The sequence below is a fragment of the Rattus norvegicus genome, chromosome 8, assembly GCF_021556685.1.
Source record: "Rattus norvegicus strain SHRSP/BbbUtx chromosome 8, alternate assembly SHRSP_T2T, whole genome shotgun sequence".
In the NCBI taxonomy this organism is placed as follows: Eukaryota; Metazoa; Chordata; class Mammalia; order Rodentia; family Muridae; genus Rattus; species Rattus norvegicus.
Genome location: NC_141541.1, coordinates 60,133,854 through 60,161,653, shown reverse-complemented (window position 1 = coordinate 60,161,653; position 27,800 = coordinate 60,133,854). Strand labels below are relative to the sequence as shown.

The 27,800-nt window shown below is 40.2% G+C and overlaps 1 protein-coding gene and 1 long non-coding RNA gene across 11 annotated transcripts in view; one reads left to right on the top strand and one right to left on the bottom strand.

Moving 5' to 3' along the window:
* The window catches only part of Rdx (radixin), a 72,606-nt gene extending 45,153 nt beyond the window's left edge, over window positions 1-27,453 (bottom strand). For 5 of the 10 annotated variants that reach the window (NM_001433753.1, NM_001433754.1, NM_001433756.1 and 2 more), the window contains 10 exon segments: window positions 27,273-27,434; window positions 12,727-12,798; window positions 9,825-9,908; window positions 7,960-8,055; window positions 7,290-7,564; window positions 5,823-5,906; window positions 5,054-5,200; window positions 4,437-4,533; window positions 3,435-3,598; window positions 131-261 (listed from right to left, as the gene is read on the bottom strand). In NM_001433753.1, coding sequence (NP_001420682.1) covers window positions 131-261; window positions 3,435-3,598; window positions 4,437-4,533; window positions 5,054-5,200; window positions 5,823-5,906; window positions 7,290-7,564; window positions 7,960-8,055; window positions 9,825-9,908; window positions 12,727-12,738 — 1,090 coding nt within the window. In that variant the 5' untranslated portion in view covers window positions 12,739-12,798; window positions 27,273-27,434. 10 annotated transcript variants of the gene reach the window in all.
* LOC148004131 (uncharacterized) overlaps window positions 1-27,800 on the top strand; it is an 876,089-nt gene that overhangs the window by 589,188 nt on the left and 259,101 nt on the right. The window lies entirely within an intron of this gene.

Sequence of the window (27,800 nt, the reverse complement as noted above, 5' to 3'; positions counted from 1 at the left end):
CTTTGGCTATAAGCAGAATAGGAAGTCCATCTAAATATGTCAAAAGCAAACAAGCAGCATGGCATGTCTGTGTATGACTGCGCATGTTTTCAGAGCCGCAACCCTTAAAGATCAAAAACAAACCCTTTACCTTTCTGGGCTTTCATTGTCTGCTCTTCAATTTGCCTTAGACGTTCCATCAGCTCTTCCTTTTCCCGTTCTATTCTTTCCTTTTCCTTTTCTGCTATTTCTCGTTTCTTCTTTTCATTCTCTAATTGTGCCCTTAAAGAAATTACAAGTCATATGTTACAAATAAATGGGTAGGAACAAATCAATGTCATTTGTATTAACCCCAAATCAAATAAAAGTGTAATGTAAGTATTTAAATGTTTAATATATTTGCCACGCACACTTCGGTATCTAGCACTGCATTATACTACATACGCACAGTCAGACACAGCTGTGTGTCACAACCCTAGAGCTGCAGATGGCAGAAGCAGGTGGGACCCTGGAGCGTGCTGTGCTGACAGACGGTCTCTCAAGTGTCTTCCTCAGCTGTTCTCACTCCTCACCTCCACACATTTATGCGTGTGTGTGCGTGCATGCACATACGCACATACCATAGCATGTTCTCAAAGCCAGCTCAGGTGGGAAAAAACTCAGGAGATTAAGCTTCTGTTTACAGAACAAATTATTTGTTACATCTTAATAGCTTCCTTCAGCCATTGCCACAACTCAAGAGAATTCTTTGAGTGAGCGGGTGTCCTCCATGGGGAAAGAGCAAAGGTTTAAAAGAAAGCGCACAAGTACCTTCAATAGTAACAGCATGGAAGGTAAATGATTTTCAACCATTAAAATAAATTAATACAAATGTAATTTCTGGGTACTAGTTATATATGCCTCGATAAAAGATGACAGTTAAGTTTCACCTTTCACAATTCCATTAGGATGGCAACAAGTGTTTATAGCTGGTAAAAGGGGAAACAATGCCATGAAGATTTAGATGTTACAAGTTCTGATAAAAATCATTTGGGGGAGAGGACTTGGGGACTAATATACACAAATTTCAAGAGCTACCTTTGGTTAAACTCCATGCTGGTGACCAGAACCAAAAAGATGAATAAAAGACACCAAGTTCTTACTTCACATGCTTAATTTTAAAATTAATACTTCAATGATAGTAGTTATTCCCTAAAGTGATTCCATCCCTATTATCTCCTTAATATTCACAGAACGGTATCACTGTCATCTAGTGTCTATTCTGAATTCCAGCTTATCACAAAACAGCACCATCAAGGTACATGTTCTTAATACAAAAGCTGAAATTTGGAAATTTCTGCAGATCTTGGGCATCCATCTGTTCCCAAGAGAGAAAGTGTGGAAGTGTCACAAGTCAGCAGAATTGCTGGCAGTGACTTTCTGATACACAAAAACTGGCACAGGAAGTTGAAGGGTCATTATGCCTCCTGCATAACAAACTTCACCTACTTAAAAACCAAGACCTGGGGCTGGAGAGTGTAGTGGTGAAGAGCACTTGCGCTTGCAGAAGACCCAAGTTCAACTGCCAGCATCCACATGGTAGGCTACAACTGTAACCCTCCTGGGATATGACATCCTCTGACAACCTGCGGGCATGTGTATGGTGTGCAGACATACATGGAGACAACCTGCGGGCATGTGTATGGTGTGCAGACATACATGGAGACAACCTGCAGGCATGTGTATGGTGTGCAGACATACATGGAGACAACCTGCAGGCATGTGAATGGTGTGCAGACATACATCAGTAGAGACAAAGCAGCATATTTTTTAAAAAAAAAATATTTTAAAAGAACAAGAAAACTAAAATAAAAATAAAAAAGGTATGGGCTAGGGTTGAAGAGATGGCTCAGCGGTTAAGAGCACTGACTGATCTTCCAGAGGTCCTGGGTTCAATTCCCAGCAACCATTGGTGGTTTACAGCCAATTGTAATGGGATCCGATGCCCTCTGCAGGTGTGTCTGAAGACAGCTATAGTGTACTCATATACATAAATAAATAAATGTAAGAAAGAAAGAAGAGAGAGAAAGAGAGAAAGGAAAGAGAGAGAGAAGGAGGGAGGGAGGGAGAGAGAGAAAGAGAGAGGGAGGGAGGGAGGGAGGGAGGGAGAGGGAGGCAGGGGCAGGCAGGCAGGCAGGCAGGCATGGGCTGCCCCACTCTGATCTAGGCTCTCTGTGATGCGCTTCCGTAACAGCAGACGAGTCGAGGGTTCTGCACTGGGTCTCTACAGCATTTCTTCCTCATTTCAATTTATATAAAGTATATTCAGGCAGAGTCTCAAGAAGCTGGGAGTTTCTACACCTCTAGAAAACCTAAATGAGGAGGCGAGTCAGCATACTCTAGGCTCCTTGGGCAAAAGAAAGGCCCAGTGGCCTTCCCTTAAAAAGCTGGTTGTCCCTGGAGGCTGCAGACGAACAAGAACCAGTTTTCACGTAACTGCCTGTCTTCAGCATGCTGTCTATAGCCCAGGGTGTGTGTTAGCTATTCCACTGCTCCAAGGCCTCTGAACAGTCATGTCTATCGCCACAGCTCCTCAAGGAGCTACCTTCCTGCCAAGCACTGACATCCTTCCTTCTTGACTCAGTACAAACCAAGCCACCAAGGCTCAATACCTACAGGTGACAACCTATCTCAAGTGCTTACAACATTTTGAGTCCCACTCTGGCACAAATGTCCCCTTTTAGAAAAGGTGTTGGCTTCACTTAGCTTTTTCCTATTGGTGTCCCATTTGCTCTTCTACAGAGAAGGAGAAAAAAAAAAAAGATATATAGACAGAAAGAAAAAAAATGTAAGAAACATGGCTATAAGCAAGCTGGGACCAAACAGTGTTTAATTACTGAGAAGTTAAGTGAGTACACAGGAGACAGGGAGCCTGATTCTGCAGCACCGCTGTGATGTGCGTCTCACACCTTACCCCACAGACATAACCAAACCTCGACAGGACCTAGCTCCTCACATCACATGCTCACGCCTGGGGTTGCTAGGCCTTCCTTTATCTCCGTCATTAAATCGGGAGATATTCCTCTCCTCTGCACACTGCTCACAAGGTCCACAGGCAAACCCGACATACTCTTACCTCTACACACGTTTATGTGGGCTTCCCCTTCTGAGTGTGTCTTTCCCACACCCTATCCAAATTACACTTTACCCAGGAAGCTTTTTGTAATTACTCAAATTATATAAGTAGATGTTTTCATTTAGAGTTTGGGTTTCTAAAAACTTTTTTCAACCTAGTTCTATTTTGAGGATAAAAACATAAAAGTCTCTGTGGTAATGTGTTAAGTTCAATCAGTTTTGGAAATACCTTTCAGGCCCATCACCAAAACTGTGCTCAAGGTCAAACACTAAAGCACACCAATAAACCTGAGCAGCCTGTAACTTGTGCTGCCATTAAAATGAACAGTCCCCACGCATACCGTTCTAGCTGCTTCTGGTGTTTCTCCTCCCGGGCCTGAGCCTTCATCTGCTGTACTTCAATAGTATCAGGCTTTCTCCTTCGCATGTACAGCTCATGGTTTCCCATACATAAGGCCAAAATTCGCTTATTGATTCTCAGACGAGGTGCATAGAAAACAAAATCCTAAAAATAAAAGACAACTTTAAAACCTTTCAGTGACAGTATCCTTCACAACCCTCAATTTCAACAGGAAGTAGAAATCTGACGTCACTGCACAGAGTCTAGGGACTATGAACCTCGCACACCTCCAACATAACTGTTTCCCCATTCCTTCACCCCTCCTCTGTTCTTTAAAGATGAACTAAATGTCGTTAATTCTTACGTTTATTCAAAGAAACTACAAACAGCTATCCTTGTACCCTTAAGCTGGTCTTTCTCCATGACTGTTTAAGCTAGAAATGTTCTTCAAATGTTTATCATTTAGGTAACAAAGGTAGAATACTAAAGTATATGTAACACTAATCTTTGAAAATCTATCTCAATAAAAAGGAAGCCTCGGATATTAAAAACAGAAGATCCAGAATGCAAGACTATAGAGTTAATCTAAAAAGGTTTGCCGCTACTGCATTTTGCAATCAATAAATGTTGTTGAAGTTATTTCTTAGGAATGACTGTTAATACCCTTCTAAGACCATTATCAATGTTACAATGAAATCAGTTAAAATTCTTACATCTTAATAAGAAAACTGGAAACTTTTATATTTTTAATAACATTTCATCACTGAGGAAAATTTAACTATGGGAAGAGAATATCCCTCAGAAACAACTTAAGTGATCAGTGCTCTTCTTTAAGTGATTTCATAGAAAGTAGCAAAAATTTTTTTTTTTTTTTTTTTTTTGGTTCTTTTTTTCGGAGCTGGGGACCGAACCCAGGGCCTTGTGCTTCCTAGGTAAGCGCTCTACCACTGAGCTAAATCCCCAGCCCCGCAAAAATTTTTTAAAATTAATAAAATATACTTACAGGTGCCTTTTTGTCAATTGGCTTTATAACAAATTTTTTGTCATTAAACGAAATATTTCGGATTTCACTCCAGGGAAAACCAATTTTAGGTGTTAACCTAGGGGGAAAAAGAGTATTGCTTTAAATTAAAGACAGGAAACAGAAGGACAAGTACACAGCCTACTGGGACAGGTTATGGGAATGACCAATCTTAAGAGCTCCAGACCCTCAGAACCTATCTTACTCAATGAGATTGATGCTATCACTGAAAGAAATTTTTAATTAAATCATATAAAATAATAACACTAGGTTTTCACAGATGTGTAATATTCCTAAAATTACCCTACGAGAATCTACCTAATAGTCTATTACTGAGCCTTGTTACCAGATTTCCCTCACAAAGAACCAAAGTGGCACACTGCAAATATAGATGCACTCTCTCATTTAATAAACAGACTCAGAAATAAACTCCGAAACTACAAGGTACTAGGAACAAAACTGGATGTGGAATTAACTAATCCTTTACTGAAAGGACAGAAAACAGCTAGGACAGCAGAGACAGTGACTCTCACAAGCAGAGCGTGTCTGAAAGTCGCTGGTCAGATGAACAATGAACTCACCAACACCCAGTTACTTACTTGTCATCATGCTCATAAATATTCAGACCCAAAGCATCAACGCCCAGCCACAGCTCAGTACCCTTCTTATTCTTGATTTCAAAGTAGTTGACACCATACATCTCTAGATCTTGTGCAATCTTCAAGTATTCCATCATTGAATCTTCCCTATTCAATGTAATACATTAAAGCAGACACATTAAACATTCAGCAAAACTAAAAATACCTAGGGCTAATATTTAGTATTTTATATTTACTCATCCATATCACAAACCTTTTGAACATTCATTCATTCGTTCGCTCATTCGGGGGGGGGGGATGGGAGTGTGTGTGTGTGTGTGTGTGTGTGTGTGTGTGTGTGTGTGTGTAGGGGAATGTGAACAATAGTACGTGTGAACCACAGTAAATGTATAAGCTATGTCAGACTCATTATCCTGACTGAATACTAAGTAAGTATGTTACTTGGGAAGGCTAAAACAGTTTTAAATAGCTTCAGTTACTTTAATTCATGCTTTTAAATGGCTATTATACAGCTTACAAGAAGTCAAATGTTTCAAAATGGCTTCCCAATTACTACTAGAAAATTAAGGAACAGGAACAGACAGAGAAGTGGGGGACACAACTCTCGCAAGTTGGTTCTTTCCTATCATGTGGGCTGTAGGGATTCAACTTGGGTCATCAGGTGACACCTTTAGCTGTTTGCTGTGCTATTCTCACCTGCCCAAGGAGATTTTTAAGTGAGATGAAAATGCTTTCACTTGGAGAAAAACAGAGAAACCCATCCCGATACCTTAGCATCCCCCTGTGTTCTTCATGCCAGTTCTGTATTCTCTCCTCCCACTGCTCTTTGGTCAGTTTATGTTGTTCCAAAACACTGAAAGGAAAAACATGTAGTTAATGCCTTTGTAATTCAAAAGCCAAAGTACTTCCAAAGTCTAGAGTCCTTTCATAGCTCGACCGAGATAGCTATGACACAAATCAATGCATGCACTAACACTGCCCAGAACTAAAAACACAACTGAGGATATAAAACATGGACTAGAACACAGTGGTGTGCTGTGTCCAAGTCAATATCCTGGCTGAAGACTGAAGTCACAGAAATCATGTTACTAGGGAAGGCTAAAACAAAGTGTCAGATAGCTTAAAATACTTTAATTCATACTTTAAAAAGAATATTATATAGTTTACAAGAACTTAAATGTTTGAAATAAATCACATACCCTGAATTGAAAAAAGGGCAGTATCATTACTAACAGAAAATTAAGGAACAGACAGGGAAACAGAATTCTTGGGTCCTGATTATCCCTTTATTTTCCATATCTGCTATTTTTATGAGTAAATTTAACATTGTCATTTTATGGAGATAATATTTCTGATTTCAAAAAAAGACATACATTAAGCTGAGTATGGTGCTGACCATCTATATAATCCCAGTACTTTAGAAACTGAGGCAGGACAGTTCTGAGTTTGAAGTCAAAATGGGCTAGTCAATGTTTTCAAGGACCATTTGTACTCTACACTAATCCCTATGCCACCAAAGAAGGCACACTCTGAATCACATGGCACCCCGCACACCTCTCCTCTAGTAACCTTTGTATTTTATCTGTGAACAAATATTTGTTCTTATTTTTCTACCCTTAATACCAAAGCAGCAAATGCAATATACTTACAATGTGCTATGAATACCATCGACTGATTACAATTCTCTTTAGGTCATAGAGTAATTATCCACTTTTATTTACAGGGGATCCTTAGAGGTTACAAACCTAAGGTCATGTAGCTAGCATGGAGCAGATTAGACTTAGTTCCCAAACCTCTTCTTCAGCCATTTGTTTCCCATGCAGGACTCTGAATGTTATAAAGGAACTGCAGACTATACCATCAACGCCTCGTTTAAAGTCTTTGCAAAATACAGAAAACTTCATTCCATGGAAGAAATAGCTCTTGCCACTTAGTATTCTCACGGTGTTTATTACACATCTATCTGCATGTGTTCCAATGTTTACAAATAGTAATAATTCATATCCTTCCCTAAAGACCAAACCATAACCTCCTTCTGCTGCACATTCTATAGGCATTGAACACAGTAGAACAGAGTTAGTTACACAACACATAAATCAGAGTTGTGACTAAGTCATGATCTTTAAAAAATAGTCTATGATCTACCTTGCAACTTAAAAATCTTTTAAAGACATTTAGCATACACTTCTGAAATATAACATTAAAGAATATTTTAAAAAAGGCATGATTTGCTTACCGCTGTGGTAGGAGTCTGTCATTAGCCAGATAGCCTGGTTTATGAATCTCTTTATTATAATCTCCATACTTGGCTTGAACAGCATACGAAGCCAAAAGAACTGCAGTTTCTGGTGGGCAATATATCTCATCATTTAAGATGGCTTCTTTAACTTGCAAGAAGAAAAGTCTCTGTGTTATTTCTTGAATCAATTCCTCAGAAACATCTTCAGGAAAGAATTTAGCTCTAAACTTGAACTGTAAAGGATTTTCTTTTTTAACATCTTGCTGTGTTACCTAGAATAGTAATTTCAAGTATAATCAACAAAACTTTTAATTCACTGTAAATAAATATATTTACTACATATTCTTTTTGGAAGACGCTCTTGTGCAGTCCTAAGGCTGACAGCAGCTCTGGGAGCCCAGGCCTCAGCTGGACTGACTTGTGTGTGTACCCAAGCTCACCCTGCAGACATTACAGATATGTGCTCAGTGTTAACACCTGCTTCAAAGTTCTATTTCTCATATGCTCAGCTCAAACAGAGTGTGTGGTAAAGGTTGATACTTCAATGAATTAAACGTCATGAGTAATGATTAAGACAGACGACTGCAACAGGAGGCCTGCAGTTAGTCAGGTGCCTTTTCAATAGATTACTAAACATATCAAATTAATGTTATTATACAAATCTTACCTTTTTATTCAGTTTAAGCCATGTGGAATATCCTTTGCTGTCTACATATTGCAGCCCAAAAAACCAGACCTCACGTAAACCAACTGTTTTTACAACCTATAAAACAGATAAACTCAGTTCAACATTCACACTGTGATGACAACACCTGGCGCTATACATCACAAGGACAAACCACACAGGTGGAAAAGGGCTTTCTTCCCTTTAACATGGTCTTTTTAACATGTTCAAAGAACAATTCCAAAAACAACAGTTCAGGTTTTCTATTCTCAATCCTGTCATATCACTTCTCTCTTCTTCTTGACTCCGTATTTTCTATCTCCATTTTGTTAGCTCACATCATCGCCTCAACAAACAACAGAACAGTCTGAAGGCTAGAGGCACACATGTGGTAAATCTGTTTTTATTTGATTCTCGCCAAGTGCCACACTAGTACCTAGGCAAAGCACATCACTTTGGTGACAAAGTCTGGTAGCTTCAATGTTCTACTGTCAAAGAGCAGAAATAACTCTTGGACCCTGCCCTCAGTGTACAACTATCTATTCATTTATCACTCCTTTATGGCAAAAGTGTCTCTTGAGCCCAAATGACACACATGTCAAAGTCAAAGGACACTGTTTAGGCATCAGTTGGCCTGTGGGAACTGAACTCAGGTCACTGGGCTTGGCAGCGGGTTCCTTTGCCTGCTGAGCATCTTGCTGGCCCCTTTTAGGCTTTTATGTATGTTTTTGAAAATTCACTAAAGAGTTATTTATCCCATGAAAGTAGAAATGATAATATATAAGTATCCTATAGTTCTTCAAACAACCTGAATATGCACTGTCAAAATTCCAAGCAGTACATGATAGGATTATTTAGGGCGGTAGAGAAAACGTAAGATACACAACAGCACGCACATGATGGTATCAAAGTTGCATCTCTTGGTCTTGGAGATGCCTCACTTGGTAAACAGTGCTTGTGCTAACTATGAGGAAGGCATGAGCTCAGGTTATAGGTCCCGTGAAAACATGCACCAGTACAGTAACACCAGTACAGTAATGTAGGATGATGTCATACAGGTGAGGCAGGTACAAGATAGAATGAGGCCTGTCATTCGATGAGAAGGAAGGATGGACGGGAGAAAAGTTTTAGAGAGAGGAGGAGACTGGAGTGGGAGAGAGAGAAGCTGCTGAGAGAACATGGAGGCTGATGTTAAGATTCTTCTCTGCACATTTACAGGTTGTTATGAATGTTCTTAAGGGATGGATGTGTACAGGGCTTTGTATGTTTAGGTGGGCAATTATATCTTATCAATTGCATCAGAGGTTATTGTGTGTTCTTTCATGTGGTGATTTAAGTTCAAGAGAGTGTGGTGGCTGGAGGCACTAGGCCACCACAGAATTGGGATGTGTATGTCTGGCATGGTGGCAACCTGCCGTGGGACCTAGATGGGTAGAGATTGCTGCCAGGCTCAGAGAGAGGCCATTGGCAGTGTGATATGGGATGGAGTAAAGCGGGTGAGAGGCTTCGCTGACTGAGATGAAGATGTCTACCAGATATCTTGGGGCACTGTGGTGCCATATCTAGTGTAGGGTAAAAGACAGTTTTATTTTAATTTTACAGCAACAGAGTAAGTAGAAACAGGACTGCTGTGGTTTGCTTGTCCACCAGCCTTACTCCAGGTTCAATGACAGACACTGTCTCAATACAATCAGGCAAAAATGATTTATCACCACTAAACACACACACGTGTATATACCACACAAAGACATATTGTCACACACACACACACACACGCACACAGGCACACAGGCACACATACAATTACCCACTAAGGCATGTGTGTCACATAACACACAGGTTGCATGCTTTGTGGGATGAAGTAATACCTGGTCAAAAAGTTGTTTGCCAGTTGTATTGGGCTGAATGGCAAACTCTAGTTCAGCATCCATTGTAGTTACTCTTACATTTATCTGTAATAAAACCAAAAAAATAAAGTTATTAAGACAGAGAACATATTTACAAAGTAGTAAGCATGAGAACATTCTTTGACTTGTAGTGTTTCTTTGGAACAGGATGCTGGAGATCAAACCCAGGGCTTGGTGCACATTATGAAAACTTCTATTGCAAAGCTCATCCCTAGCACTTGCTTCTTGAGCTAGTCTAACCATGTGACTCAGGCTTGGCCTATTTGAAATGCTCCTCCCTACCAGTCCCCCCTGCTTGGATTATAGGCATATGCATGTACAGTTAAAATAGGGGGACAGTACTGGGAAATGTGACAGGCCTCACACATGACAGCCAAGGCTCCATAGCTGACCCTCACGCCATCTCTAGTTTTACTAAAAGTGATACAGTTTGATTCTTATTACAGGAAATCTTAAAAAGGAGAGAAAAAATACCTTATAAATACCTCATTGAATTACTAGAGGGTCACCAAGATGGCTTAGTGAACACAGGCAGACATCTACTGTCAAGCCCGCTGACCTGAGTTCAATCCTGGAACCCATGGTACAGGAAAGAACCTCCCCACAGGACATATGGGCATTAAATATAGATCAGATGTTTAAGCTGAATGTAACCCCCGAGTCTTTGAATGTCATCCAGTATCTCATGTCATCCACTACCTCATATTTCTTCATTATAAAACTCATGTACAATGATGTCAGAGAAGCTTGCTACTTTGTATAATTAAATGATAAACTGAGCAATATGCTGAGATTCCACTGAAAATAGCAATCTTTAAGAAAATAAATGATAACAAAGGGGAAAGAGGAACCTCTTCACTGCTGCTAAAGCCACCATGGAAATCAGTATGGGGTTCTTCAAAATATAACTTATGGTTCAGCGTTATTAATCTTGAGTCTACAATTAAAGGATTCCAAACCAACACACATACACTGACATGTCACAGAGACCTGCATGTCCATGTTTGCTACTATACAACAAGCAGGAAACAGAATCAGCTTAGTATCTTTTAATAAATGGATACGTCCTACACAATAAATGTTATACCTGTACACAATAGCATTTTATGCAGTCATAAGGAAAAATGAAATCAAGACATCTGTAGGAAAATGAATGCAACTGGAAATCATCATGTTCATTACGTAAAGTCAGTCAAGACTCAAATACTTCAACCTTAGGCAAAACACAAATCTGGATGATGTGTAACACGTGTGTGTGGGGGGGGGGTGGGGGGGTGAGGGAGAGGGGGGGGAGAATGAATGTGAGAGAGAGAGAGAGAGAGAGAGAGAGAGAGAGAGAGAGAGAGAGAGAGAGAGAGGGAGGGAGGGAGGGAGGATGAATGTGTGAGGAGAAGGATCCGTAAGGTAGGGACAAGCTAGGGAACACAAGCTGAGGAGGATGAGGAGGACTGGGCGTAAGAGAAAAATAGGCACAGAGATGGCAGGCGGGAAACAGAAGGGAATCAAGTATAACACAAAGAGAGTCGTGAGGACAAAACTATTAGGTCTTTACAATTTTTTTTAAGTGAAGAATTTCTCTGACTGGTTACAAAGACTCATGCTCGTGTAAGATCAAGCCAGTCAACATTCTAGCATGGAATGGGGTAAGGCTCAGGAATCTCCCATTCCTCAGGAGTATTGACGGTTGATGGTTTCTGGGTTTGTTTTCTTAAGGGTGTGGTCCATGGTAGGCTGGCCATGATACAATAAAGGGTCCTAGCACCCCAGCACAAACTGAACTTAGTGAATTACTAAAAAATAAAATAAAATAAAATAAAATAAAACAAGAGGACTTAAGTTCAAAAGGGAAGAAAGAAACAAAGAAGGTAGGGTGGTTAGGGAGCTGAAATAGGGTGGGGTGAATATCATGTATGATAGTATCAAACAGAATGTATTTAAAAGAGAAAAATGCATGTATGTGTTTGTGTGCTGGTATTTGCCCTATATGGGTGCAGGTGCCAAGTGGGTCTCTGAAGAGTATAACATCCCCTGAAGCTGGAGTTAGAGGAGTTGTAAGATGGCCACCATGGATGATGGGAACTAAACTCAGGGCCTCTGCAAGAGCAGTGCGTGTATTCACTGAGCCAACTGACTTGCTCCAAGGACTGTTTCCTCCAAGTTTGTGGAACTGTTTCACTTTTTCTTTTAGTTCTTTAAATTTTGTTCATTTTACATCCCCAGTACAATTCCCCTCCCTCGACCCCTCCCAGTCTCTCCCTGCCAATCTTCCCTCTCTTTCACACCCCCATGCACTCCTCCTCCACTTCTCTTCAGAAAAGGGCCTGCCCGCCTTGATGATATCAACCAGCCATGGCATATCAAGTCGAAGTACCTCAAGACTACGAACCTCCTCTATTAAGCCTAAACAAGGCAACCCAGTAATGGGAAACAGTCGCAAAGGCAGGCAACAGACTTCAAACAGAAAGAAAATCATCACAGGTATATAAATTTGGGCTATCATTAATATCATGGTCATGGCATCAAACTAGAATTACGAGAAAGTTGACAGGCATAGGTCCAGCATAACTCTCACTAGTTTCTCCTAACAATAACTTAAAATTATTGAGAACAAAATGTATACTAAATTCTTCTTATATAATCCCTGTCTCCTTCCTTGAGTAAATAAAATTATGTATTTTATATAAAGGAAATCAAGAGCAAAATGGATTAAACAGAAGTCATACAGATTAACTATGAAAGTCAGAATACAATACACAGCTTGGTCCCAAACTTATTATTTTTAACCTTAACCACCCTGTCATGCATGATTATTCTTCACAGCCCGTACAATGCTAAGCAGTATCAAAAGAAACAAAACACTTACTGGTTTCGGCATTTTCCTTTTCTTGTTTGTTACCTTCTTCAGAAACTCTTCACTTCTATAAACAATTATCGCCTGTTAGAGAAAAGGAAGATGCTTTGTTACCCTTCACATTAGGGTTTTCCTCTGCCTTGCAGGGATAAGATAACAAGTAGGGTACTTTAAAAGCAGGTTAGAAGTGGCACTCGGAGCTCCTATGCTCACACTCAAAAGTCTTGGGCTAGTATCTCACATGCCCTAAAGCCTGATGTACAGTACTGGAAGCATTGCACATCTCAAACAGCACAGCATAAAGGACGTTCATCTAAAAGACAGCAAGAAAACCTGACTGCTATAGGCCTAAAGACTGCCTCTCCTGTCCAAGCGCAGCCATGCCCCAGTCTTGTGTGGGAAAAGATAGTACTGATGAAGACGGCAGCTTCAAGTCTAAGAAAACTCAGGATTTCCTTTCTTATGTACTGTCAGATTTTTTTTTTAAAAAATCTGATGAAAATTGTTTTTCTTAAAAATTATTTGTCTTTTTGAAATTCTAAAAACTGAAAAAGAAAATACACAATAGTGTACTTATCTAAAGTGTAAAAGGAGCCACAGCTCTGCATAGCAACACAGGTGCTAGTCCCCAGCTAGTCAGCAACCCCGATGACACTACAACAGTCAGCCCTACTAATGCTGACATGTGACTTCTCTCACTAAGGCACCCACGTTAGCAGGGAAGGACTACCCTGTTGTCCTTCAACAAAAATGTTTGCCTTTCTGAAAAATCTACCAAGCCTTTACCAGACGTCTAGGAAAAAATTCCAGCATCAAAACTGTGACTAATGTTCTATCAGAGACATTAAAATTTATGTAGATACTATTACTGCCAAGAAGATAGTTGTAGGCCCAGCTAAATTAACACACATTCAAATAAGGTAATTTCCCTAAATTTTATTCACACACATGCCAATAAACGTCTACATACACAGAAACAATTTTCTAGAGCTCTGTAGGCTGTGTTTCATGTTTGTATCTGAGTCACTGGCAATGACATTCAAGAGGAAGTAGGTATTAAACCCCCACTCCTGAACTTTTTCTAGCCTATTCCCTATCACCCCTCCTACATTTTCAGTCTCACAGGCCACATTTTCTGAATTAAAGGAGTTAATTTATAGCTGAGTTAAAGGAGTTTCAAGTCAAACGTTCATGTTCAAAACGAAGGTAGCATCTAAGAAATGTTTAAGGATACAGTTCTCCTTTTGGGGGGAGTGCTATCTTGAGTGGGGGAAACATCTGTCACACATTTAAGCTATACCATTTTTATACATTGCAAGGTCAATGGTTTTGGGTTGTTTGTTTTTGCTGCTGTTTGTTGGTTTTAAATTTTGTTTTTTCACACATGTTCTAACTCTTTGACAAAATGACCTAGAACCTCTTGCTCAGGCTGGCCTCAAATCCTGGGCCAAATGCCTGGTATCCTCTGATTTGTATATGGACTTCTCTGGCTCATTACTAAGCTCTTAAATATTCGGTTTTCAATCGTGATTTCTAATAACTATTTTAAATGTTTTGTTATTGTTTTCCCATTTTACATTTTCAAATTCAAGAGTTATAGGTCTATAGGTAAAATACTAATTTTGTGTAGTTTCTGCATTTGTTTCAATATTTAAATTTTAGTGCAGTGTCACTTGTTCCAGATATAAGCAAAAATACTACATTGTATGTGTTGGGTAACATGTTAGATCAAGCTAAGACAAGCGTTTATTTTTTTTAATCATCTCTCATTCTACTCACTTTAGTCTGCTTAACCAATCTGATAGAAAATACACCAAACTGACTTCTGATAAAATGTCAATTTTTCACTTACATAATTTTTTAGGCTGGTTATCAGGTAAGCAATTCCAGAACTGTTACGTCTTCCCAGTAAAAGCCCTCTCCGTAAGTAGTAAAAGAACTGTACACACACCATGTGGACCGCTGCTTGCTTAGCACTGGCTGTTACTACTTCTCTTTATTCTGGCAATTGTTAGCACCCCTGAGCAGTCAGCTGTCAATTTAAGTCATTCCCCCTTGCACTGATCATTCTACATTAACAACACTTACTTTTTAGTGTCAGATTCCCTACAAACTGCCAGATATGTGATAAGCTTCCTCATTTTTTTTATTGGCTATTTATTTACATTTCAAATATTATCCCCTTTTCCGGAATCCTGTCCACAACCCCATCCCATTCTCCTCCCCCTTTTTCTAAAAGGATGTTCCCCTACCCAACTACCCACCCCTTCCCACCTCCCCGCATTTACATTCCCCTACCCTGTGCGGGGAGGGGGTCAAGCCTTGGCAAGACCAATGGCTTCTCCTTCCACTGGTGCCCAACAAGGCTATCCTCTGCTACATATGCAGCTGGAGCCATGGATCTGTCCATAGTTGGTATTGTTTTTCTTTTATGGGGTTGCAAACCCCTTCAGCTCCTTCAATCCTTTCTCTAACTCCTTCATTGGGGACCCCGTTCTCAGTTCAATGGTTGGCTGTTAGCATCTGCCTTTGTATTTGTCAGGCTCTTGCAGAACCTCTCAGGAGACAGCTATTATCAGGCTCCTGTCAGCAAGCACTTCTTGGTATCAGCAATATTATCCGGGTTTGGTGGCTGTATATAGGCCAATCCCTAGGTGAGGCAGGCTCTGGATGGCCACTCCTTCAGTCTCTGCTCCAAACTTTGTTATTTCCTCCTCTGAATATTTTTGTTCCCTCTTCTAAGAAGGACTGAAGCATCCACACTTTGGTTGTCCTCCTTCTTGAGCTTCATGTAGAAGCTTCCTCATTTTAAGCCTTAGCTTTGCTTGGATTCTAGCAATCGATTAGCAATGCCTCTTCTTCCGTCCAGGTACTTTTCACTCAGTAGTTCTGGACACATTCTGACACTCTCCTATCTAATCTTTGTCCATGTTTTAAAAATGTCCATCCGTTTAACTGAGTGATACTCCTCTGGCCGGCAGGTTTCTATAGTGGAGTGTCTGTATGTCTTGCATTTTCAGGCCAGGTTTCACAAGGTAGCTCTGGCTGTCCTACTAGGACTCACGCACTTGAGGTAACCCTATCTCTGCTTCCAGGTGCTAGAATTAATGTGTATGTGTGTTTGTGTGGATGTATGCCATGTGTGTGCAGGTGCTCACTGGGGCCAAAAGAGGCGATCAGATGCCCTGGCAACCAGATGTACGGGCAGCTGTGAGCTATTTGATGTATGCTCTAGGACTCAAACTGCGTCCTCTGAAGAGCAAGAAATGCTCCTAACCACTGAGCCACCTCTCCAGCCCCACTCTGTTATTTTCAATGTATTTTATCTATCTAGGATTTAAAATTTTGGTGTTTTATTAATAGAAAAATGTTTTCAAAGATTTTTAAATTTCCATTTCTATGTGTGTGATGGTGTTTGCTGAGGCCAGAAGAGGATGTCAAAATGTGGAGCTCAAGTTAGAGGTGGCTGTGAGTGGCCCAATTTGAGTGCTAGGAACTTAGCTTGGGTCCTTTGGAAGAGCAGCAATGGTTCTAATCACTAGGCAATCTATAACATCACTAGAAAGTCTTTCTTTTTTTTTTTTTTTTTGACTGAAAAAGTTTTTAATACTATCATGGTATAATATTTTAAAATCTTTTTTTTTTCAGTTACTACTGTACTTTATTGTGTTCAACCAAATCACCATGTTACAAAAATAGCAAGCTGCCATAATAAAAAATAAGGCTCCTCTATCCAGCACCAGATAGCATCATTTTACTTTCAAGCCTAGAAATTGCACACTTGTATATAAACCAACCGAAGATGAGGATTGAGAGTTCATCTTGGTGGATTTTTCCTTTGATGAATATGAAGTGTCCTTCCTTATCTTTTTTGATGACTTTTAATTGAAAATTGATTTTATTTGATATTAGAATGGCTACTCCAGCTTGCTTCTTCCGACCATTTGCTTGGAAAGTTGTTTTCCAGCCTTTCACTCTGAGGTAGTGTCTGTCTTTGTCTCTGAGGTGTGTTTCCTGTAGGCAGCAGAATGCAGGGTCCTCATTGCGTATCCAGTTTGTTAATCTATGTCTTTTTATTGGGGAGTTGAGGCCATTGATGTTGAGAGATATTAAGGAATAGTGATTATTGCTTCCTGTTATATTCATATTTGGATGTGAGGTTATGTTTGTGTGCTTTTCTTCTCTTTATTTTGTTGCCAAGATGATTAGTTTCTTGCTTCTTCTAGGGTATAGCTTGCCTCCTTATGTTGGGCTTTACCCGTTATTATCCTTTGTAGTGCTGGATTTGTAGAAAGATATTGTGTAAATTTGGTTTTGTCATGGAATATCTTGGTTTCTCCATCTATGTTAATTGAGAGTTTTGCAGGATACAGTAACCTGGGCTGGCATTTGTGTTCTCTTAGGGTCTGTATGACATCTGTCCAGGATCTTCTGACCTTCATAGTTTCTGGCGAAAAGTCTGGTGTGATTCTGATAGGTCTGCCTTTATATGTTACTTGACCTTTTTCCCTTACTGCTTTTAATATTCTTTCTTTATTTTGTGCGTTTGGTGTTTTGACAATTATGTGATGGGAGGTGTTTCTTTTCTGGTCCAATCTATTTGGAGTTCTGTAGGCTTCTTGTATGCCTATGGGTATCTCTTTTTTTAGGTTAGGGAAGTTTTCTTCTATGATTTTGTTGAAGATATTTACTGGTCCTTTGAGCTGAAAAAGTTTTTAATACTATCATGGTATAATATTTTAAAATCTTTTTATTTACTCTATATCTCTTTAATTTGATTTTTCAGCCCTAAGAGGCTTGTTTTTCATAGCTGATCATTTTAGAGAGCTTACATCCCTAGTGAACTCTCCAAAGGGGGAACCTTGCCAGCCGTACTGCACTGCATATCCCTGTGGAGGGGCTTCTGGGGGGCTTCTTTGTGGCCAGCAATTATTATATCAGTCCCAAATCACCATAATCACAATTCTCTCTAGAGAGTTATTTTTTTGATTTCTTACGAATTATTTTATTTATGTAAGTACACTGTGGCTCTCTTCAGACACACTAGAAGAGCGTCTCAAATCTCATTCCAGATGGTTGTGAGCCACCATGTGGTTGCTGGGATTTGAACTCAGAACCTCAGGAAGGGCAGTCAGTGCTCTTAACCACTGAGCCATCTCTCCGGCCCCTAGGGTTTTACTTTTAAATTTTTAAAAGTTTATAAAAAGTTTTTAAAAGTCAGATGTGAAACTTTGAAAAGTATATTTCACTAACCTGTTATATTCCATAATGTGGTATGCATAGGAATTCTACCTTTAAAATTTCTAGGACAAACTATGTGTAAGTGGAATTAAAATCTAAGTTTTAGTCAAGTTAGTGATCAACGAACAATGTTCATATTAAGATACTATTAACCATGAATGGTGCATATAGGATCATATACTTTAAATAAAACTAGCATTTGCCAGTAGCAAAACAGAAAATAAAAGATTACATGAAAAGTTAACGTGAAACTAACTTATTCACCATCTTTTCTCCTCTCTCTCTGTATGGCTACCAAACATACAAACTCACTCTTTTCATGTTACTACTATTCATAAAGCAATGACTCTCTTCTCCCCTTTAACTTTTTGAATGTTTCTCTTGCAGGTTTATTAATGTGATCAAATTTTGCCACTCCAGTTTCTCCCCTGCCTGCATTACTTCAGAGGTTCCACCCGATCTCTTTTCCACACCAACTTCCTCAGAAACACAAAGGTAGGCGCACCTACTTAGTCTTCAGTTTAGAGGCTTCTGTCTCAAGAGATGCTGGCAGCAGCTGTCTCCACTTCCCACCACCTACCACACGAATAAACAAAATGCCACAAAGAGGAGACATTGATATATAGCATCCTTCATCCTTCAACTCTGAGGAGGACCCTCCTGGTACCACAGACACTGCCGCATGCCGCAGTGGCTCTGCTACAGCAGTGGTCAGCACACCAGCAGGTCAGCCACAGTGGCTCTGCTACAGCAGTGGACAGCACACCAGCAGGTCAGCCGCTGCAACAGGTGCTACAGAGTGGCATCCATTAGTGCTGACACTGAAGCCTCATTAATTAACACCAAACTAATTTTACTTTCAAGTTATTCTTTTCCCAAGGCCTAATGGTAATTATTTTCAGTCTTCTGGGATTGGAACTATGGAGGAGCACAATAATTGTCTTTACATAAATTTTAAAAGAACTCTTGGCCAATTTACTGGGAAACTAGGAAGTAATACAACAAAAACAAGTTTAAAATGCATCAATTAGGTAAATGGGCAAATCAATGGTTATGACACTGACAAAGACATTATCAATTCACTTTTTTCTCTGCATGGGATACTCTAGGGAGGCCTGTGAACCACCTCCCAGCGGTGTTTAAGCTCATAAATAAATGTGCGAAATACATAAAATTACAAGAAACCTATTATGCTTGAATGTAATTATCAAAACTTTTACATCTATGTCAAGATATATCAAATACACAAATATATTTGATTCTTTTCCAGCATTTTAAATAACAGTACTTGATTTAATCACCAGACTTGTTAATAAAGATCATTATAACCACTATACTGAGGGCTGGAGAGATGGCTCAAAGGTTAAGAGCACTAACTGCTCTTCCTGAGTTCAATTCCCAGCAGCCACGTGGTGGCTCACAACCATCTGTAATGGGATCAGATACCCTCTCTTCTGATGTGTCTGAAGATAGCAACAGCATACTCATATTAAATAAATAAATCTATAAATAATTGCTTCTTTCTGGTAAAAGTTATAAATCTTTAAAAAAATAATAACATAACTTGAATGTATTATGAAGATCCCTGATAAACCTTATGGGAACAGTCTCTCTGATGCTGCCATTCATAACAGAATATATGAAAAAGGTACAACTTTATCCAAGTTCACACACACACACTCTGAGGTTTAAAAACCTTAAAAATAACAAGAAATGATTATTATATATATATTAGCTTAATAGTGTAATAATACTTTTTTTTTAAACTTATGTAATTCCAAAGTGAAGTGCAGAGGACAAAGCTATCTGTAGAATGCTCACTTTAAAGACACTTACAGATTAGGTCAAATTCTCCTAACTGCCTGCTTCTCCCCACCCTACTTTGGTATTCCAAACCCTATACCTCTAAAAAGAAAGGCATGTGGTTATAAGACTTGCACAAAGGCATGGAACTAGTTAGTGAGGTCAGAGACCTTCAAAGCCTGGGTCTGGGTTCGGATGGTCCTATTCTGTTTTCTTCATGCAGTCCTAGTCAACAAAAGGGACTTTTAAGAAGAGGCTGAAAAAGCTTTCTACTCCACCAGCATCAAGCTGAACAAAATTAAAGCTGCAAGCTGATATAGTCCTAAAGATATCTGAGACTTACGCATGTAGCAGTAGTCTATGTTTTAAAGAGATTTTCAAGAAAATTATTTGCAAGTTTTGAGAAAATTTTAAATTCTAAAACTTAAATAAAAAACAGAAATACAAAAATAACGTATCTTGAATTTCAATTCTGACCTAAAATTTTAAAATCTTTATAATTGATACAAAATTAAAGTTTTATCTTCTTACATTGGTATAGAATTTATTTTCATACAGATTTAAGATTTTCATTGATATATATTTCTTATATTGATACAAAAATTGGGGTTAATATTGTTACTCTTAGACAGACATTGTGCCTATGCACCTCATTCAAGAATACAAAGCTTAGGCCCAGTCCTCCTACGACTGCTATTACAAACTGGTTTCAGATGATTGAGCAATATGGGTTAAGATCCAGAGAACAAACTCGTGGCTCTGAGTTAATTATAAAAGGGTGTTTTCGATATATTTCAATTAGAAATATCTGAGACTTGTTCATATGGTAGTATTCTGTTTTAAAGATGTTTTTAAAAATATATTTGCAAATTTTGAGAAAGTTCTAAATCTTAAATGCAAAACAGAACTACAAAAATCACATATCTTGAATTTGGAAACTAACCTAAAAATTCTTGAAATAATCTATATTGTTACTAAGGTGATCAGAAAGGCAAATGAAGCATTATCATTTGTAAATATGTGCTAAAATAAGTCATCTCCAGTTCAACTTCTTCATTTTACATTTAAGAAAACATTTTTTAGATGCTGGAGAGATGGTTAAGAGCACTGACTAATTAATAAGTTCAATTCCCAGCAGCCACATGGGGCTCACCACCATCTGTAATGGGATCCGATGCCCTCTTCTGTTGTATCTGAAGACAGTGACAGTGTACTGAGATATAAAATAAATATATAAATCTAAAACAAACATTTTTACATTGTTAGAAATGGTTAGAGGAAAGCAGATTCACGTAGCATTAAAGAACCAGACTCAACCCTGAACTACAAATTCCTTACACCTTACGTATTTTGAGACATTAGACATTACTTAGCAGTAGCTGGGTTTTGTTACTCTTGATGATGATCTAGGCTTATAGGTAATCCTTTAGCTGGTGGCTATTTTCAAGGACAACATTTTCTTCTTATCTTAACATTATAAAATGGCCAAGCTAGTACAAATCAATGAGACATCCAACACAAACATAATAAAGCTTACTTTATCTTGTTCCAAAACCATGTCAGTTAGTTCACTGAATTCGAGAATTAAAGTATCACATTTGAGGACTATGATCATCATGCTGTTTGTTTGAGGTGTACACAGTAATCTTTCTGATCTATACACCTCTACTTAAAACCAAACTAAGTTTGTACAGTTTCTCTAAATATAGAACCTAGAACCTAGAAAATTATAAGTATCAGTTCTCATGACATCTAACAAAGTTTAATCCATTCCCCCATTCAATGAATGTCCAACTTTTTTTAAAATTAATTTATTTATTTTATGAATATAAGTACACTGTAGCTGTCTTCAGACACCAGAAGAGGGCATCAGATCCCATTACAGATGGTTGTGAGCCACCGTGTGTTTGCTGGGAATTGAACTCTGGAAGGGCAGTCAGTGCTTTTAACCACTGAGCCATCTCTCCAGCTCCCAAATGTCCAACTTTTGACACTTCAATATGGCACTGTCATCTACAGATGCACATAGCTATCCTCAGACATATCAGACCACAGACATAACACACTTGAAGAGACACAGTCAATTAACCATAGCTAACATGCTGTACATCCTCACTGTCTGTTTTACAAAGAGAGGATATTCCTTTTTAAGGACAAACACATCTACTCTGGTTGTCTTTTATTCAAAAGATTATTAATTTATGAAACAGGAATATTTAGAAAAATTTTAAATAAAGAAATATCCAACATTGACATCCCAGATAATTCTTAGAGCATAAACCACAGTCCTACTTAACCCCATTTACGATATCCAACATGGCGGTCCTTCACCCTGTCAGCCCCTCAGTCAGTATCTCTTCCATCTTTAAGGCCTGAGTGCAACATATTTACCATACTGTAACAACGGCCTGGATATATGACTGACACCTTAAAAACAGTTCAGCAAACTTTCTCTGTAAAGGACCAGGTAAATAAACATGTTAGGTTCCATAAGCCATAGTCTGATGTAGCAATCATTCAAATAAAATTTTAACTGTAAAAACTGGCAGGAGGCTGGACTTAATCCTGTAGAATAACTTAATAAAGCATTTTAACAGCAATTAATGTTTTTCATTTTATAATTATTTAAGATCTGAACCAAGAATGTTAGTTGCATGTTCATTTAAGCATTTCTAATGTAGGACAGATCACTTTGGATCTTTTTCCATTTGGGGACAAAAAAGAACTCAATGTATTTGGTATATTACTGGAAAATAGCAGAACATAATCAAAAAAACAATCTGTTCAACAGTGGCAAAATTGGGAGATATGGAACATGCTACAATCCTGGTCAAGGAGCAGAAGACATCTTGGGAGAAGCGTCTGAAAATGAATCCTCCCCATTGCCCTGGATACTCATCCCTAGAGCTAACCAAAGTAACAAATCATCTTAGTCTAAGCTAATGGGGAAGGCCCAGGCCAGAGTGAGAAGTTTCTATTACTTTTACTCAGTGTATCTTAAACGATGTAAAGACTCAAAACCTTACGAATTCACTTGCAGCAAGTCTCTTATTTAATTTCAACGTTTTAAAAGTAAAAGAAACATTTAAGGTCCTGAAAGCCAAAAACTAAATTTAGAAATAACTAAAATTTAGAGAAAAAAATCTTCTAGATATCAATTCCTGGTAGTACAATTTATAAAGTTAGTTACCCCACTATCTCGGACAAAATAATAATATTGTACTCCTTTGCTCCTGTATGTAAAAACATACCCAATCTCACCTCACCAATGGGGACTGAATCCTATTAGGTACTCTATCATTGAACTCTTATCTGCTGCCCTTTATTTGTTGTTTTTATTTTGAGATGGGGATATCACTAAGTTGTCCAGACTGACTTTGAGCATGCAATCCCCTGCCTCATACCAGGACAGCTAGGATCACAGATTTGTACCATAAAGCCCAGTTTAAAGCAATCTTTCAATACAGTACAAATTTTTTTGTTCTTGCTTTTCTTTCAAATTGGAGACGTGCTAATTCTCTCTGCAAAAGGCAAAGAGTAACAATTTCAGGTTTTCTAAATCACATGGTTTGCCATCCTGGCTCAAGAGAAGCCACAGGTAATATGTAAACAACCAGAATGTACAAGTTCCAATAAAACCTAGCTTATTTTCATTTTTGTTTTTTCATGTTTTCAGGGTTTCTCCATGTAGCCTTGACCATCCTGGCTCAATTAGAGACCCGTCAATCTCTGCCTTCCAATCCCTGTTGGGATTAAAGGCATGTGCCACCACTGCCTGGCCAATAAAACTTTATTTACAAAAATGTGAGCAGGCTGGATTTGGCCTACTGGTTCTAACTGGCTAATAGACAAAACAGTTACCAATCTTTCCAAGTAAATTAACTTTACTACTCTATCATTTCCAATGTATATAAAGCATAAAGAAATCAGCATTTTTTAGTTGTATCACTCACTAGATGTATAAATCTAGTGACAGTGTTTGTAACATAAAACATGTAAATTAGAATTATACTTAAAAGGTCAACTATAAAGAAAAAAAGAGAAAGCTTAATCATACACAAATTTATAGCAAGTTACCTATTCAACAAAACTAGGTTATTTAATCACGGTATGGTGGCACATACCTTTAATCTCAACACTCTGGAGGCAGAAAATCTCTGTGAGCTCCAGGCTAGCCTAGTCTACATAGCAAGTTATAGGACAGCCAAGGCTACCCTGTCTCAATACAACTAAGAACAAAAACCCTAGTTACTTTAAATTGGTGAATTTGCAACACTGCTATACATAATTGCTGTCTCCTGTGGAGGAAATCCATACAACCCCCACCTTTCCCACTAACCTGGTTACTAGCTAGAGTCTACTATTAAAGACAGAGAAGAAATTAATCAGACACCTACTCCTTTCTAAATAGTTTCCAGATTTAAAAAAAAAATACATAGATGCTGCTATAAATAACAAACCTGTTTCAAAAGGCATTTTGTGCTTATGTGTGAGATGTCTGTATATGTACATGTTTTTGTGCGTGTAAAAAATTTTACTGAGAATTTACACTATACTTTAGGAAGAAAAAAAGCAAGCCTCACACTAATCATAAACCAATGTACTTAACAATACTTCTGAGAATTAGTATATCAAATTCCATTAATTTCATTGAAATGACAAGAATTTGAAAAATACAATATATTTGATGTTTAAGGTCTGCTACAGCACAACCTTCTACTAGTAGACTTGAGACCCACAAGTGTGCAGGAGCACTAACACTTTCTATACATGAGGCAATTGTATGAAAAATGGGGCCATGGACAGGACTGCAGAGTTCTGGGGCATGAAGATGAGCTTTTTATTCTATGGCTTTACATCTTTCTGGGTGTTATAACTTTACCATGGAGTATATTATTTTTATAGTGTTTTTAAAATTTATTTATTTAATGCATATTCATACACACTATAGCTGTCTTCAGACACACCAGAAGAGGGCATCCCATTAGAGATGGTTGTGAGCCACCATGTGGTTGCTAGGAATTGAACTCAGAACCTCTGGAAGAGCAGTCGGCGCTCTTAACCTCTAAGCCATCTCTCCAGCCCTTTTATAGTGTTTTTAATGATTTAAAATATACGTCCATAAGTACTAAGAAGCATATAGTACTTGTATATTATATAGGGCAGATTGGATAGCTGTAAAACACATGAGAGAGAACAGAAAAACTGAGGACAGACTGGATGAGCTTCCTATTGGAGTCTGAAGTCAGGGCTTTCCCAGAACACCCTCTAGTGACACCTATGGTCTAGAAACTTAAAATAACCTTATGGGGCAGCAGCTTAATCCAGCTCCCTATTCAGGGTATCAACAGGGTAAAGTAGTACCCATCAGTGCAAGTCATCCAGGAGTGATTTCCTTACTTCCCAGACTGCAGCAATGAGAGAGGCCCAAGCCAGAGAGTGATTTAATCTCCCAGGCTGTACCAATAACAGGAAACTATTGCCTATGCCCCACAGATATGCTCTTCTGCACAGCTCAGCCTTCCCTACCTCAATGGGACAAGATTTTAAAAGCCCTGGTCCTTGGGGAAAGAAAGTTAACATTTGCCACCCCGTTTTTAAATGGCTCAACTTAAAATGTGTTGTTTTAAATGAATGAAAATTCTGGACTCTCACCATCACTCAACATTTCAAAACCTACTATATCAGACTGTACATAATTTTATATTAAGAGATTGAAAAACTGAAAATAAAAATCTTTAAGTCTTTCAACCACTCACCAGAGATTAAAAACTAGCTAATAATTAATTCTTCTCTTGGGAATGGTGAAGCAAGGAACAAAACTCAGTTGGTGAACTTTTCTCCCATCCCCCAACCCCCAAACCCCAACTACTGCCTGCTACTAAGAGAGGCAGAAAGCAAACCTGTTGTCCCTAACCACTGCACAAAAATGAAGCTGTGTAATCTCCACCCAGGTAACGACAATTCCCACAAAATTAAGATTTAATGTGTTTTTCCGCACAGCAAAATCTATTAAATCTATCCTACAAACATCTGAGCTCCTCCTACATTCTCTCCTTGTATGAAGCTACATTTGAGCAAACCAGTATGTAGGACCCACAGAGGCAAGGGCTTCACATCTAAGTGTCACAATCAAACTCCTTCTCCTGTAGACAAGCTAAAGACTTCCTAGTGACAACGGGAGTTATGTTCCAAAATACAGTTTTCAAAGGGATTTATGCAAAGAAAGCCAGTGTGGTTCTTTTCACAGCATACTGACAATTTGAAAAGGAGTCTGCATTTTGTCATATTTGAAGAAATTATTATGAAAGATAAGGTACACCCTGGTGCAAGTGACAAAACTCTAAAGATACAAACAAACCAACAACGCAGTCCTAAACATTAGGCTCTCTTTTCAGATCTGATGGGGCTGTTTTGCCAAGCAGATTAAGCCATTATTTATGCAGCAAAATGAACAGGGCAATTGTTTATTCTGAGCTCCGTCACAGTTTTATAAGTATTCTATAAAAAAAAAAAAAGATGCTTGGTCAACAATAGATTGCAGTGTCCAAGTACTCTTTCATCACATGAACCCTTGTTATCTTGGGCTTTTACATTTACATCATGCAAATCTTGGTGCCTCCACACAGCCAACAAGGCATCTCTCTCACTCCTCTTTTTACAAATCTGAACTGAACTTTAAAAAAAAAATTATGAACTTGACCTCTAAACACACTTCCAATGAAAAACCACTCCTGGGGGGTTGGGGAGGGGGGCAAAACCACCCAGAATCCTGGCAACGTTTACAGAAACATCTGTGTAGGTGCAGACGTGCTATTTCAACTGAAATAACGTACTGCTCCCTTTCTAACTTAGCTGGGAGATGGGAGTTTGGGAGCCCCGAAAGGTAGAAATGCTTAGTTTCCCGGTGGGGGTCTGCTAACACTGCGCCAGCGACTCCGAGGAGCGGGCAAGTCGGGGGACCGGGAGGACACGGGCAGCCGACTGCAGCCCCAGGTAAAGACGGCTGGGAGCTCGGGCCTGGCCTCGCGGGCTCGAACGGTGGGACCGGGCAACGCGACGGCCTTTCCGCTGCTAGGGTGTCCGCACGCTCTCTAGTAATCCAACACCCCGACTTTCAAACAGGAGGCCGGGGGAGAAGTTCTAGCCTTGCCGCCCCCCGTCCCCGGGTTGCGAGAGAGCATGCGACCTACGCTCCACGCGGCCCCCGGGGGCGCGCCGGGCCGAGCCCGGGGCCCAGTCCAAGGCGGCGGGAACCCGCACCGCCCGACGCACCGGGCGGCCAGGCCGACGGTGGGCGGCGCGGAGCTGCGGGAGACTCCGGGTGAGTGGCATGGCTCAGCCGTTAACGATCGCGGCGCCTCTCGGGCGGCCAGGCGCGAGCCCGTCTGTGAGGCGCGCCAGGCCCCGGGTCGCGGCGCCACAGCCCGGCAACTTCTGGCCGCCACCTCAGCGCCTCGGTGGGGAGAGCAGCACCCGGGCCTGGGACGGGGAGCGCGCCGAGCAGGGCTTACCCCAAAAATGAGCGGCTCCTTCCTTGCCCGCCGCCGGCTGGCTGAGGCGGGGCTCGGCGGGGGCGTCGCGGCTGGCGGCGAGCGAGCGGAGAGTCGGCGGTGCGAGCCCTGGGCCGCCTGAGAGAAGACGCGCCGCAGCCGCCGCAGACAGCTCGGCAATATGGCCGCCCGGCGCCTCCTCGGGGGGGAAGGCGGGGCCGCCCCGCGCCCCCTCCTCCCGCGGCCCGCCAGTGGCGGGGCGAGGCCGGGACTCGAGCGCCAACACCGCGGCCGCAGCGAGAGCGTGTCCCCCGGCCGCCCCCGGGGGCTTGGCGCCACAGGCGGAGTGGAGTGGGCCTCAGCCGGGGGACGCGCTGCGGGGCCTTCGCGAAGCCTTCCCGAAGCCTTCCCGAGGGACGAGGACGCCGCGGGTCAGCCCGAGTCCGAAGCCCGCAGTGAACGAAGCGGAGCCGCGCGGCCCGAAGCTCGCCGTGCGCCCGCCGCCAGCCCCCGCCCCGCGCGTGGAAACTTGAAACTCCCGCTGGTGCC